Below are 15,173 nucleotides of genomic sequence, written 5' to 3'. Positions count from 1 at the left end.
GGAACAGCATGAGAGGTGAGCGGGAAAGCAAAGGGGGTCATTTCCTTGGCAAATGTCTACAAAGACTACCGTCTTTTGACGACATTTGCAACGAAAGGAGCAGATACGCGGCCATTTTTTTTCTTCGTTTGGCGGAGTGCAGATCTTTGATCGTGGGCATTTATTTGTCCGGTCGACCTCTTTCATCGAAGCAAAAAGCAAATCTCCCTACTTTTAGGGGCGAAGTCCCTTAGGACCTCGGTTTGTCCGGTGCTTGGCTTCTGTGTACATTGCGCATGCGCGAGGGGCATTGGATTGGATTGGATTGAACTGGATTGGATTCGATTGGATTAAGTTGAATTGTATCGGATTGAATTAAATTGGAATTGTATTTTCTGTACACACGCGTTGTCACTCATTTGGATGCGCGAGTGGGCAATGCCACGGACGATTTACGGTAAGAACGATCCCCAGTGTTTCGCCCACTCGTCATTATTCACTTCGTGGAGATGCGTGAATTTTATTTCAATTCCTTGTGGAGCAGAGCTCATCCCGAATTCAGGTTTCCTTGTAGAGGAATTTTTCTTTCCGCATTACAATCCTCAAAAAGCTTTACGGAAAAGAGGCGCGCGAAGCTAGCTTCCTAACCTTTCTTTCATTCTTTTTCGCGTTGTTTACGAAAGCTCGAAAGCGTTATCTCAAAGACGAAACTGCCGCGTGTTTACCCGAGGGGAAAAAAAAGAAGAAAAGCAGAGGCTCCACCCACCTTCGCGCCGGCGCCCGATGGTCACGATTCTCTTCGGCGCCAATGTCACAGTCGTGACTCGCTAACCGTGTTCTTTCCGCGTTTCCTCCCGTTACGTCCCAGAGGGCTGCTTATCCAGGGATAACGACGCGTTCTGTGTACCCTTCCGCCCAGCGCGCAGCGTGATTTAGGGGCAACTCTTTGCCTATAGCGCTCACGATTTGTATTTCATGGCTTCTGGTTAAAAGGGTTGCCAAAGACGGGTGGCTGCAACCGTCCTCGGTATAGGAATACACCACCGCTTATTGCCTTGAGACAAATGTACCGAACCTACAGCGGGCCATTAGTAAGGTGACCATCTTTGTGGCGATAGAAAACGGGACGACATATTAGCGGCTGGGGATGCAGGGGGGGGGGTAAGGGGGGGACGCGTACGAAAGACAAAAGGTTGAGTTAAGGCTGAAAGTTTGGCTAGTTGGTGTTGACTTAGAACCATTTTACCAGCGAAAAACGGACAGGGACCTAGAAAGAAGTAGACGGGACGGTGAGTCGACTTCTTTCTAGGTCCCTGTCCGTTTTTCACTGGCAAAATGGTTCTAAGTCAATAGGTTGAGATTGGGAGAAAAAAAATTAATGTGAGAATAGTAATTCTTTTAAACGTCCCATTTCGCCCTGAGCACTCATTCAGGCTGAAGGAACAATCCCAACCGCAGTTAAATAACGAGCGTTCATTTCGAAGGTCCCGCTTCGGGTCTTTCGTTGGTGTATTTTGCTGACGATTACTTTTTTAGGCATGACGTTATCCTGCAATGCTCGGTTGTAAAATTCTTCGCACTTGCACAGAATATTTAGCCGCACAAGTAACATTGCACGCAATGTTGACAGCAGGTTGATGTCCACGTCGAGTTCACAGTGGAAATAAAACGAAAAAAAAACGCGTGCCATTAGAGCCGCTGTTCCAGGAAAACACCGGGCCAGTTCCGTGACGCGAGAAATTTCAGTGCAGCGCACATCCCCTGTTCGCATCTCTCTAAAGACTTGCATGCAACCGTCTCTAAGAGACTGAAATACCTGAAGAGTTGCACTCTTCTAGTTTCTTTTCAATGTCTTGGTTGACAATGGCACACTATAGTGAAATAATGCCTCTTCAAAGCCGTCTTCAACCAGATACTTCAAAGCGTTCTCTGGTAAGAGCAGATCTAAATTTTACTCTCGTGGTAGTCATATTAAAGTACTTGAGCCCACTTTTGTGAAATATGCCTACTTGTAGCGAATCGGCACACTTTCGTTTGATCAACTTGCTTGGCGTCATTTTTGAAGCTACGCAGTCCTTCGAAAACGGCACATGTTTGTTTACTGGGACAGAAAGACGGGACGGCTGAAGCGGACCTCAAAAACGGGACTGACCCGGCCAAAACGGGACGTCTGGTAACCCTAGTGGGAATTAATTTTACGAAACCCAAGGTCCTTACTGGAGCAGAAGGTTTCATGTCAACTTCTACGCGATTGTCTCTGTACTATTCTAAGCTTCAGTTGACGGGGCGATGCGAAAACGTGAGTAGTAAGTAGTAGTAGTAGTAGTAGTATTAGTAGTAGTAGTAGTAGTAGTACGAAACTTTAATGGGCCATAAAGAAGGAGTGGTTCCCCAGTCCGGGAATCCAAGTGATGACCGGGCGACCGATGCCCTAGATGCCAGTAGTTGCTGAACGTCCAGGTGGTCGCTGGTAACCAGGTTCTCCCACAGCTCATGGAGGGGGAGGGGGGAAGGAAAGGGTGGGAGGTCGGGGTTATGCGCGCACACTCTAAGAAAATGTGAACTAGTGTGCCAGGCTTAGAGCTAAAAGGCGAACCTTATATGTAGCTACGTACACTTGAGAAACCCCTGAGTGGCACCGCTTCCCCTCCCCCCCCCCCCCCCCCCCCCCCCCCCCCCCCCCCCCCCCCACCTCCTCCTGCCACCGGCTTCCCACGTAGAGCATTGATTTATCATTTGGGAGCCCTTACCCAGCAATCGGGAGCAATCACCACCCGCAATTGGTCACGATTTTACTATACCGTGGCCTGCTGCTCCATCGCCTTTTACAGCGGAAGGGAAATAAATTGACAAATTTCTTTTGCAGCTACGCAATTGACACCGAGTGCGCACATCGCTGTTCTTCTGCCTCTCGCTGAATCGTGGTTGATGGCTAATTCATGGAACGGAGTAAAATATAGGATGCCAAAGAAAGCACACTTCCCGTCGAAACTGAGAAAATGGTAACGTTCCTTTCCGATTCATATGCAGATTGCCTCCTTTCTTACAGGACTCACCCAGCGACTGTACACAGCTGAAGCTGCTGAACGAACACTCGCGCCGAACACTCGCGCCGCTGTCGTCTATGTAATGCCCCCCCCCCCCCCCTCCTTTTTTTCCTTTTTATTCTATCTCTCTTTTCTCCCTATTTCTCTCTTTAATATATTTTCTATTACACCCTCCTCCCCAGTCTTTTATCCCCTCTTCCGTTCCTCCCGCACCGGGTTGTATGCAGGTGGGCTCCCTGCCGAGCTCAATAATATCCCCAGTGCACTTTCCTTTCCTTTCTACCAACAAATCGTCTCTCTCTCTCTCTCTCTCTCTCTCTCTCTCTCTCTCTCTCTCTCTCTCTCTCTCTCTCTCTCTCGTCTCTCTCTCTCTCTCTCTCTCTCTCTCTCTCTCTCTCTCTCTCTCTCTCCTTTCTTGCTGGCGAGACCCCCGGCGTTCACCTTTTCGTGATGTGAACCGAATTGGTTGTCAAGGCTACTTCATTTGGGATGTCCTTATTTGAAGAAAAAAAAAAGCAGTCCCACTTGCTTTATGCGTTAGACACTCCCGAAGTTAACGTTTGAGCGGGCTCTCGGCTTTCGGTAGGTCGATGGGAATGTGTAGTTGGTCACAGCAAGGTTGGCGCTCCGGTTCGTATTCGACGTCAAGGAGGAGTGAGGCGGGCTCAGGGTAACAGCCGTAATAACCCACAGTCACATGGTTTTAGAGAGAGAGAGAGAGAGAGAGAGAGAGAGAGAGAGAGAGAGAGAGAGAGAGAGAGAGAGAGAGAGAGAGAGAGAGAGAGAGAGAGAGAGAGAGAGAGAGAGAGAGAGAGAGAGAGAGAGAGGGGGGGGGTGGATAGCTAGATGGGTGGATGGGTGGATAAATGGATAGGAGGGGGGTCGTGTTTTTTGCGGCAGCTTAAGCACGCTCTCGTGGCTGCTCGCGTGCGACCTGATTTGCGTGCTTTATTCAATACAGTTAAAAGGTCCCACTTACTATGCGTATTAAATGAGCGCAATGTGATCACTCCTGCGCGATCGTGGCAGGTTTCCCAAAACCCATACGTACTCTTAGCTTCCTGCACACGGGCCGATAGGATGCTTGTCGCCGCATTCTATTCACCTTGTTACTGGACGCTTGTTCCTTTAGCTGCACTGAGGTTTGTGGGGATCGCGACTTTCACGCGAACCCCTTTTCTGGCTAGCTTCCCGTTGCGGCCGGCGTGCACACGCGCCTCGCTCACGCGACGGGAACCATACGGGAGGGCGCCAGCGACCGGACGGTTTGTTTCCGCCCTGGTGGAAGCGTTGACCCTTTTCCCCCTCTGCCTTACCCGAGAACCAGTTCTTCCTCGATACTAGCGCCACCGTAAGGCGAAGTCTGGTGGGACGTAGCATGACGAGGGGACGCTCTCTTGTCTTGGGGATCCGGTAGCGCGCGGACGTTTCGGCGCGCTTGTCCTGACCCGGGGAACGCGCCACAATGGGACGCGTCCGCACGAGCTGGCAGACTGCGACCGCGCTCGCACGAGCAGCGCTCCGCTGCTCCGGTATCGGTGAGTCGAACCATCTCGATCTCTAGCGTTGTATAATGCCTCGCTCCCAATGTTACCGTTATGGCCTACGATTAGTCTGTATGCAGTGTATTTGATTTGCACTTTGCAATAAATGCTGCCATTGATGTTTTGCCCTCACCGCCTCCTGCCTTTGTCTGTCTCCGCAGACAACGGACCCGTCCGCAGCCGGCGCTCGCAAGGCATGTTTGCTGAGCGCGGATGGCTGCGGGGTGGGAAATCACTAGTGTGTGAAATGTAGAATCCCACAGGTTACACACCCTATTGTGCCCATGACGTGAGACACTTATCAGGCGATGCCATTACCGGCTTTATGAGATCTGTGTACAGTCACCAAGGTGATCTGCGACTGTTCATAGGGGGGTTGGTGTAAACCCGAGCCATCGGAGTGTTGATGGGCCCACTTTGGGCCCTCCTTTACTCTATAAATAATTCCTGAAATTAACAAGCAGTCCTTTTACTGCTGCGCCCACACCTATACTGCATAGTTGGGTGAGTTCAACCTTCAGTTCTAGCTTCGCGCGTGACGCAAGACGCAACCTGCGGCTAGACGAACCACCAGCTCAACCCCACAAACAGCGTGCAGCTTATCCTCGTCACCCAGTCGCGCCATTGAGCGGTTAACCACCCCCGCATCCGATGGGCGGGGGAGGAGCGCCGGCTGCCACTGCCAACGGTGACCGGCGCCACTTGAAGAGCGCCGCTTCCTTCAGCGTGGCCTCGAAATAGAGTGGAAGCTCACGTGTGTGCTTTAGCGGGCTCGCGTGCGGGGCTGCAGACGGTGCTGCTTAAGCGGGCACTATTTCGGTAGCAGGCCGCGTCCAGACTGAACCGAGATGCTGTGGGCTACCAGCACCCCTGTAGCCGCCGTACGGGGCCGAGGGGCGAAAGACCGCAGTCAACGCTCCGACGCTCCCTGCGGCGGGATATAAGCGGAAGCTCCTCACAGCTCTTCCGCGCGCGCGACCACACAAAGCGAAACCACGCTGTTTTTGCGGCTCGAATCTGTTATGAGGCGGATAAATGAACCGCATGCCGAAAAAGTCTGCATGGTCAGATGATGCTGTTTTGAGAAAAAGCTGGGTGCGTGGCTACAGAAGCTGCTGAGCGACGCTCGCTCGTTCACTCACTCACTCACTCACTCACTCACTCACTCACTCACTCACTCACTCACTCACTCACTCACTCACTCACTCACTCACTCACTCACTCACTCACTCACTCACTCACTCACTCACTCACTCACTCACTCACTCACTCGGCGAAATGTGTGAGGGCCAAATGACACGGACTCACCTGGCCAATGCCTAAGATTCTCTGACATTAATACCAATCCCTTCCTCTCTTCGAGCCTTGTTCCCCTTGTTCACCGTACCCTGCCGGGAAGGCAGACATACAACGCACAAAAAGGGGAATGGGGCTTAACCGGTTACAACAATGCTGGAGATGCTTGTTCGTTAGTTCGACGGGATTACCCTTTCACCATAAACAGCGGTTTAAGCGGGCACGTGGTGAAGACGATTTACTGTATGGAAGCAAGTGAATCGCAATATCACGCAGGCGAGCATTCCATTCTCATACCTCTTCCTCTAAAAGGGAAACTAGTACTTGGCGACTCACCACTGCCATGCACACATCGTCTTCACCAATGGCGTACACAAGATTTCGTTTCAGGACGCCCCCTACCCCAAGAAAAAGGGAGGGGCGATGCATACAAACAAAAAAGGCGAAAAATGCAAAAGATTCAAAAGGCCTAACAAGAAACCAATTCAAAATTTACCAAAAAAACTTTGTAATTCCGCGAGCGTACCGATTCGTGATGTACCGATTGTCCTGTTAATTCTTTCTTTTTTTCCTTCAGCTGTGGTACAAAATGTCTGATCGTTCGGGAAAAAGCTGACAAGCAAAGCCCTGCGAGCGTGTTGTGTATCTCGGAACGAATAGTTATCGGTAGTAGTCCTTTGGTGTATGTGGAGCTAGTGCCCTTCTCCGCATACTTCAGAGGCCCGCACGACACCCTTCTCACTCATGGCTGCGCTTGATATGACCCGCTGTCCCAATACGTGCGTGGGAAGTGCGCCACACGCGAACGCTGCGTCACAAAATGCCGCGGCCCACCGCTGCACGCAGAAACTAGCAGCTTGTCGTTATCATAACGAACCAGTAGACAGCCGATAATACAGCATCGAGTAAACAAGTCAGCCGTCTAGCTGCTAACGCGGCGCAAATGCCCAATGATAAGGACGAACACCGGTGCTCTGTGCGACGCAGGTGTGCCGTGTTTTACGCGATGTTAGCTTCCGGGTTTTGTGTCTACGCCTGTTTATGTGACTGCCTTTGACCTGCGCAGAATCATGGCCGCCTTTCCTGGTTACTCTCAGGTCACGAACTCCGTGAGAACTTCAGGACCTGACCACCTAATGCCTCGCAATCAGATCCCATCCTCCTCCCAACCCCTTGACCGTGACCCTCGGAAGATCTGAAGATGAACGGCGAAGGATCAACTGGAAGCCCATGCAAGCTCATTAAAAACGTTTTACCCACCAACAAACCCTTAATTATCCTCGTGGGCACAATCTTACGCACCTGAAACATTATTGGTTTGATAGGCTTTATTTATATAACAGCGGAGCAAAATAATGGTGAATGTAAACATGCAAGCGAAACGTCGGATTGAGACCGCCAACTGTCCACAGAGAATATAGCTGACTTTAAAGAATAGCGATCTCCTCCTCCTCTGGCGACTAATTAGATCAATAGCCGCTCTTGTATTGTATGGACAGTTGAATATGATTCCTAAACAATAGTTGTCCACATGTATTTAAGACTGAGAATGAGATAAACGTTGCAGCTGCTCTTGAAGTTTTCGTAAGTTGACATGAGGAGCATGCACCCTTAGTAAGGAACTTTTCTTTAAAATGTGAAATGGTGTTGTTAACCGCACTGTCCGAGGGACCCTTAGCTCAGAAGTCCAAGTACCAGTCGTCTAGACTCGGTGGAATCGTTAGATGTCAGGGTTGCCTTTAGCGTCTCAGAGACTGTTCACCACGACAATGAGTGTAATTCTTGGGTTCGATCGGCCTTATGAGCGTTCAGAAAGCCTTCCAGCTCCTCGAGCCAACTTACGGGAGAAATTAATGCTATTGTCTCGCAAGCAACGCTGGAAAAGCATAGATGTAGTGGCTTCCCAGCCTCTTCGACATTGCGGTGTAATGTTGCCTCTAACACAATAGCCAAGGGAAGCCACGACTTGACAACAACGCGGATTTCGTTCGCAAGAAAATACTCCAGCGCCTTTGGGCTTGCGGTAGAACGACGAGGGCAAATATCAGGCTGGTCGGAGCATGACAATGTAAGTGCACGCAACACACTACTCCACCGACCCAATTTTTTCCCGATTTCACAAGGTTTCGAAAGGAGGACGAAGCGTACCCTACATTTCTTGTCCTTTTGTGTCAACTGCTATATATATATACCCTCTGCTATATATATATACATAGCAGAGGTTTCGTGCGTTGCTTTAGACCTCTCAGCCTCGAAACTAAGCTGCCTTTGTTGTTAAATTACATTTGTTTTGTTCTACCTTTTTTTTTTAGGGTTGAGGGTTATTTATTTAAACCAAAACAGATATACATACAATGTACACAGGGACCGAACAATGTTGTCAAAGGGTCCCAACCAAGTAATACTACACTTTTATAACAAGTTGGTACTGGCAATTGCAGCAACAAAAAAGGATAAAAATGAAGAACAATAATCACGCTATCATATGCAATTTTCAGACATAAGATGTTGGTTGACACGTTTTTAAAACAATATAAAAGAAGTAAGGTTCTGAGTTTCGGCATTCAGACCATTCCAGCAAGTTGCTCCTGTGAATTCTAGTGTGTTTTTTCCATAATTGGTACGAATTTTAGGCAACAGAAGACGTTGTGCGATCGCATCAGTGAATCGATGAGAAGGTTGCAAGCAAACAGTGTTTATATTTAATTTTTGTTGAAGAATTTGGAACATGAGTTGCTCTATGTTATACGTTACTAAATTATAAACATTAAGTACATCAAAAAATTCAAACATATTCACTATTTCATTACTTGTACAACGTATAACAACTCGAAGTGCTCGTTTTTGTAACCGGAGAATAGGCAACAGATGTGTTTTATATGTGCAGCCCCAGACTACGATACCGTAATTTATGTGGCAGTGTACGAATGCATAGTATAAGTTGACAAGTATATCTGAAGTAAAAGAATGTCGAAATCGCGCAAGTACATGCAATCCATAAGACGCCTTTTTTATGATTAATCGTATATGATCAGTGAATTTTAAATGATTATCAATAACAATACCTAAAAACTTTGTGTTTTTAGTGCGTGCAATAACCGACGAATTATAAATAACAGAAGATAGCTCTTCTACTCGTTTGGCCTCTGAGTGGAATAATATGTAAACTGTCTTTTGAGGGTTAAGTGAATGGTATTAGCTGAACACCATGAATATAAGCGTTTGAGTTCTTCATTAACTTTTGTTATTAAGGCTCTCTCATTACGGTCCGCAATTAAAAGATTCGTATCATCGGCGTAAAGCACCGGGCTGGCGTGAACTAGCTGAAGAGGCAGGTCATTAATATACAATAAAAACAATATAGGTCCAAGGATGGATCCTTGAGGAACTCCAAGGTTTATAGATTTAATTTCGAATTGGAATTTACCGATATGAACTACTTGTTGTCTATCTTTCAAACTTATCTTTCAAAATAGCTGTGCTAGTCGTATAGCCTTTCCTAAATCCGAACTGGGAATTTGTGAGAATATTATACTTTTCAAGATACTTACATAAACGAATAACGATAAGTTTTTCCACTACTTTACTTAAAAAAGGGAGTATAGATATGGGCCGATAATTCTCCATTTTTTGCCTGTCTTTCGATTTAAATATTGGAAGAACCTTGGCAATTTTTAGTCGGTGAGGAAATACGCCTGTGAGAAAAATATTGTTTATTATATGGGCAAGAACAGGTGATATATCATCTTTTACAAGCTTAATTGCGTGTGCTGGGATGTTGTCCACCCCACTAGCAGTCGTGCGTAATACTGATATCACTGAAGATACTTCAAATTCATCTGTAGGATTAAGGTAAAATGAGTAAGCTGAACGCGGTATATGGCTTGCATCGTAATTTTCGATTCTAAGACTTTCCAATGAAGAAAAATATCCACTGAAGGCATTTCAAATGTCCTCGAGAGAACTAAAAATAACATCATTATGAATTATATATGTTCCGGTGGAGGTTGTTTTTTGTCTCTTCCGACGAAATTGTTAAGAAGATTCCAGTTTTTTCTAGAATCATTCCCGTTTGCACTAACTTGTTCACAAAAGTAAGATTTTTTAGCCGCAAAAACAACGTTGTTTAATACCGAAGCATATTTGGAATATCTTTCATGTAGGGACCTGTTAAAAGGTTGTTTTTTAAGTTTCTTATACATATTATATTTCGTTTATATAGCTCAACATGGATTTAGTTATCTAAGGTTATGATGCGTGTAGTTGATGCAGACATCACTGCTGCAGAAATATGTTGAGACAAAATTTCATAGGACTCATTCGAACACTGCGACGCATAAATATGTGAAAAATCAACTGAACAAATATAATTTACAAAAGGCAGATGAGTCAAAGTAAGACTGGTCATAACGCTTAGGCCTTGTTTTCAAACAGTTGGACATGGTAAAAATTACAGGGTAATGATCTGAAATATCTACTTCAAGAACGGAGGCAGATTTACATACAGTAGTGTTAGATAATACATGATCAATAATAGTGCTACTTTGGCATGCAACACGTGTTGGGGACTCCACAAGATTGCTATATCCATAACAACTGAAACACGATACATATTCATTACAAGACGACGAATGAATATCCCTTAAATCAATATTAATATCACCCGTAATTATGACAGCTGTACTTGTTTGGTTTAGTTATGTGCTTTTGATGTGCAGTTTTTGTGATTAAGACGGAAGACTTAGATGCCTCGTAAAACGCAAAAAGTGACCGTAGTTGTCGTCGGCGACGGCACGAATAGTACTAAAATTGCCACCGCTCTATAGAAAAAACGAATAAATAAAAGATCACTGCCCTTCCACTCTGTGAGGAAGGAAGACCAGCGAAGCTGGTCGCAGTGCAAGCAGGGCATGGAACAAAACACTCTTGTTTGTAGTTTCCGATTGAGCATACTTTCTAGCTAATTAGCCAGGTGGAACTTGAAAGGACTACAGTTTTACTCTAAGGCACAATCATGGGGATGTCCTTTTCCCTCCTCCGTCGTAGGCATCTTACTGTCTGTGTAACACACCAACCCGAAGCGCTCGACCACGAAGGACAGCAGTCAGTTCGTATTGGGCCGTGAGACATCCACGTTGAAATCTCCCCCCAGCAGAACGGAAGGAAGGAAGGAAGGAATAGTACAAGAAAGGCAGGGAGGTTAACCAGAATACTGTCCGGTTGGCCACCCTACTCAGGGGGGAGGGGATACGGGAAATGAAAGGGAAAGAAAGGACAGCGGTACATATTAAACGAGAAAATGAGAGAAAGAAAAGTAGAAAAAACACAAGGCGTGACCAGGCAACTAGAAAGGCGGTATAAACAGCGCACACAACGAGAAAATGCATAAAACTAATACGGTCCACTGATAAAATTGGCGAACTAAGGGCACTGCACTATAGTAATGTTCTACAATCGTTCAGACAGGCCCGTGTCCTTCAAAAAGGGCAGTAAGGCTTTTATAGCCTTTTCGGCCTGTGACGGACAACGCCTATGAAACAAAATTATCTGCGCTGTAAAGGGGTGGTCGTCGAGTCGGCGAAGTGGGGTGGAGAGCTGTTGCCTCGGCGTTATGAAGCGGTCACAATGGCACAGAAGGTGTTCAATCGTCTCGTCGGTGGCGCACGCATCACAAGCAGGGCTGTTGGCCATTCCAATGGTGTAGGAGTAAGCACCGGTGAAGGCAACACCTAGCAGAACGGTCCTGCGCTTGCACGACCCACCCCTTCCCCCATGACCGGTACCACCACCGAACGCACACATAAACATAGCACGGGTAGATAGACGCTGCGCGTGGCGAGCAGTACACACGACTCGGGAAAGAGGCGGCGGCGGTGGAGAAGAGTATAAACAGGGGCCATGCTCTCCCATGAACCATGCTCCCCCTTTTTTGGCCATGTTTCACTGCGCAGCTCACGGTGGGGAAAAACAAGATTTTCTTAAAGTCAGCGTCACCTTCAAACTGAGTGCATTGCTAGAAAGGCATTTTACCAGGGGCAGAAAAAAAAAACACATCAAGATATATATAGAGGCCGTCAGACGGTTTTTCTTTTGTTTTTCATGAATTTTTCCGTACGCTGAATGCCGACCACAAGTCCCGGAATATTCGTTCCACACGGGCGCGAGGAGTGGGTGGATTAGACACATACAACTTCGCTGCAAAAACACATTCGAGTTCGTGTGGCATTTGAACCAGCTAGCCAGAGCAGCCGCGAAGTGCGCTAACCACAGCGCTAACCTATCCCCCCTTCCTCCTTCTTTATTGCAATTTTGCAACTGCAGCGTACTAAACTGGAACAAGAATTAGCCTGAAGCGTTCTTCGCGCTAGGTGAACTCGACGGCACATGCGTAGAACAAATGCCCACGTAGGAGCGCTCTCCCTGTGAGGAAGCCGACGCGTGAATTGCGGCCAGTCTGCCTGTAGGGGTGATTCGAGTCAACGGCGAATAAACGAAAGCGAAGAAAGAGACGCAAACACGATATAGCAGTGTACAAGTGATATTGCTTGCTTACGCTTCAAATCACGTAATCGAATTTAAGTGCCCGAGAAATGTTTCGAATGCAGTCGCTGCCGGTGCCAGATCTACTTCGAATGAAGACGCCACATCGGGTTGCTATGATGATATCAGCGGAACGCAGACGCCGGCAAGCCATAAACCAGATTCAGCCAGCTTTCATGAAGAACGACTGAAGGATGGTAAAAACCGGCCAAAATTCTGAGCGTTCAGATATGCCTCACTTATGCCGACCAAAAAGTGGCACAAGTGGTCATGCTTGCCATATATCGGACAATATCGACGCAATATTGGATGCTGCCTGGAAAGCGACACGGTATAGCATGCATTCCAACATCCCCCCAGACTACATTGAATTGAACGCACAGAAACAGACCACAAGAGCATGTGCTGTAAATTCATGTCTGTAAAAATAACGACCAAACGCCAACCAGCTTACTATAGCTGTATTACGTCAATCCAGACCATAGCAATATGCTTCTTCTTTTTTCTAAATATAGGCAAGTTGAGTCATGTTTTTCCTCCCAACAAGCAGAAAAGAACGTCGGTACAAAAAAAAAAAAAAAACACTCGGTGTTATAAGAGTCTTTCAGCATTGAAAGACTCTGCTTGTACCCGGTGACATTGACCAAACTACAACTCTTTTATCACGTTCTCATCGAATCCCGCAACGCTCCCCCACCTTGCTCCAACGAATAGTGTCGCGTGAGCGCGGTTGAATCCATTATCCAAAAACATAAAGTTGCTCCTATTGGCAGGATGATTAGCGTAAAAAAAAATAACAAAGATTTTACCTCCAATTTTCGGCATTTCGTTGGCAAATTGCTTTCACGTGCACGCAATGGGCAGAGTACACGCCTAAAAACACGCGCGGGTGTACTTTACCGCAGCGCACCTAAATGACCAATCATGACGATGAAATTGACACAGTAAGCCAATGACAGTTCCCAGCTTGTGATATGACAGCAAAAATGGTTTTTTGGCGCCGTGACACGACCAAGTCACGTCTCGCTATTCGTCAAATTTACTTGGGGAAGACAGCGATAGGTGCATTTTGGGGGCACTGCGACAAAACTCGCGGAACTTTTTGCAAGGCCCTAGAGGCAGTTTCATTCGTTAAACGTGAATCTGCCCTTTGAAGCACAACACTTCCGTGGCTCTTGCTTCCAGCTCGAAGAGTACTACTCTTAATATGTAGGCGACGCTCGTCGCCTCATAACATGCAAGTGCTTGCAGCCCAACATCTAACAAAACGAAATAGCATCCGCTCTAACAAAACGAAATGGAGTCACAATCAATAAAATTTCACTATGACAAAAAATATCCCCGTGACACACAATCATGCGTTTGGCAGTTCGAGCACTATTTGCGGACAGGAGCTTGAAAAGAAACGCAGCTCTCCTGCCTTAAACTCGTGAAGAGTCTTTTTTTTTTTTCTTCTTGGTTGCTCTATTTTGATCTTTGCCCAACTTTGCACAGCTCGCGAACCCTTCGGCGTCAATACTTGAGTGGTGAGTACTTACTTATCCTGCAGTGTTCTCATATCTTTCGCCGGAACTCCTAGAGACGACTCCGTACTAGGTTTCCGCTTCTCAGAATTGCACCGGCGTGTAGCGTGGCGACGGCCCGATAAAACCCGCGCGACAGTGCGCTATGTCTCCGGAAAAGCAGCCGTTAATTTCTCGACGCAGTTTCGCATTTCTTCGATTCTCTTGACGCCTCTGGGGAGACATTGTGATTGCCGAGGAGCTATATGTGTACGAACCGATAACGCTTTATGCACTCCGATATCGCGGTTTGCTCTCGAGGGGCGCCCTTCCGATACGTACACTAAGGGCTGCCTTCATCTCCCGTGTATATCTTTAAGTGGCGTGGTGCGTTCATACGTGGGTATGGTCGATAAGGTTGACGATTGCGTCATGGGAACAAGAGTTAGATATCGGTTTTGACTCTTAATGGATTGGTCGCGCCTCCACGCTGCGCCACCCGATAACTTGCACCTGGACGTCTTTCGGCGTCTCTGGTCGGCGCCATTGTGCAGCGGCTCATAGCTGTCCCAACAGCTTTCTCAGACAGGCAAACCATAAATAGACCCGAAGTTTGATCGGTTCGTGCACACTATGTTTGGTCGCAGAAGAAGGCGACAATTCCGTGGTTTAGCACTAAACATTCAAAGCCTTTGTCGGGTTATGCTATCACTGAACGTACTAACGGAACGCCTTGTAGACAGACCAGTTGGTTAAATAAACCGATATTGCTGGTCTGTACTTGTCAGCTGCATTTTGCAAAATCGTTGCAGGCACTTTTACCTCCCTAGAGTGAAAGCGTCAAATCTTTCCTCTCCAACCTATATTCACAATGGCAGATAACTTTTAATCACATCTCCGCCTCTACGCCATGACGCACCCAGGCGGGTTCAACAATAAAAACGCCACTGAAGTATTGACAAGTCTTATATTTCCTTAACGAATAGTATACCCTGGCTCATGAACATCCTGCGAAAAACTGAAGGGCAACGAAAAAAAAAACATACAATTTTGTGTAAATGATGCAGACAATCAATTCACCCCTCTCAACTGTGAGAGTAATGTTTTCACATCCTCGGGCCCAGATGCAGGATAAGCGGAGGGAGAGAGAGAGAGAGAGAGAGAGAGAGAGAGAGAGAGAGAGAGAGAGAGAGAGAGAGAGAGAGAGAGAGAGAGAGAGAGAGAGAGAGAGAGAGAGAGAGAGAGAGAGAGAGAGAGAGAGAGAG

The 15,173-nt window shown here is 47.0% G+C and overlaps 1 protein-coding gene across 4 annotated transcripts in view; it reads right to left on the bottom strand.

Annotated features, from left to right (window-relative positions):
- Fray (oxidative stress responsive kinase frayed) overlaps nt 1-15,173 on the bottom strand; it is a 132,628-nt gene that overhangs the window by 83,317 nt on the left and 34,138 nt on the right. Inside the window, exon 1 of one of the 4 annotated variants that reach the window (XM_077698700.1) lies at nt 13,945-13,979. The exons of the other annotated variants lie outside the window; for them this stretch is intronic. Coding sequence (XP_077554826.1) covers nt 13,945-13,964 — 20 coding nt within the window. The 5' untranslated portion in view covers nt 13,965-13,979. Of the gene's footprint in view, nt 1-13,944; nt 13,980-15,173 lie in introns of those variants that run through there. 4 annotated transcript variants of the gene reach the window in all.

Source organism: Haemaphysalis longicornis, unplaced genomic scaffold, assembly GCF_048455015.1.
Source record: "Haemaphysalis longicornis isolate Haplotype H1 unplaced genomic scaffold, Haemaphysalis longicornis Haplotype H1 scaffold_2, whole genome shotgun sequence".
Classification (NCBI taxonomy): Eukaryota; Metazoa; Arthropoda; class Arachnida; order Ixodida; family Ixodidae; genus Haemaphysalis; species Haemaphysalis longicornis.
This window is presented reverse-complemented; position numbering and strand designations above follow the sequence as displayed.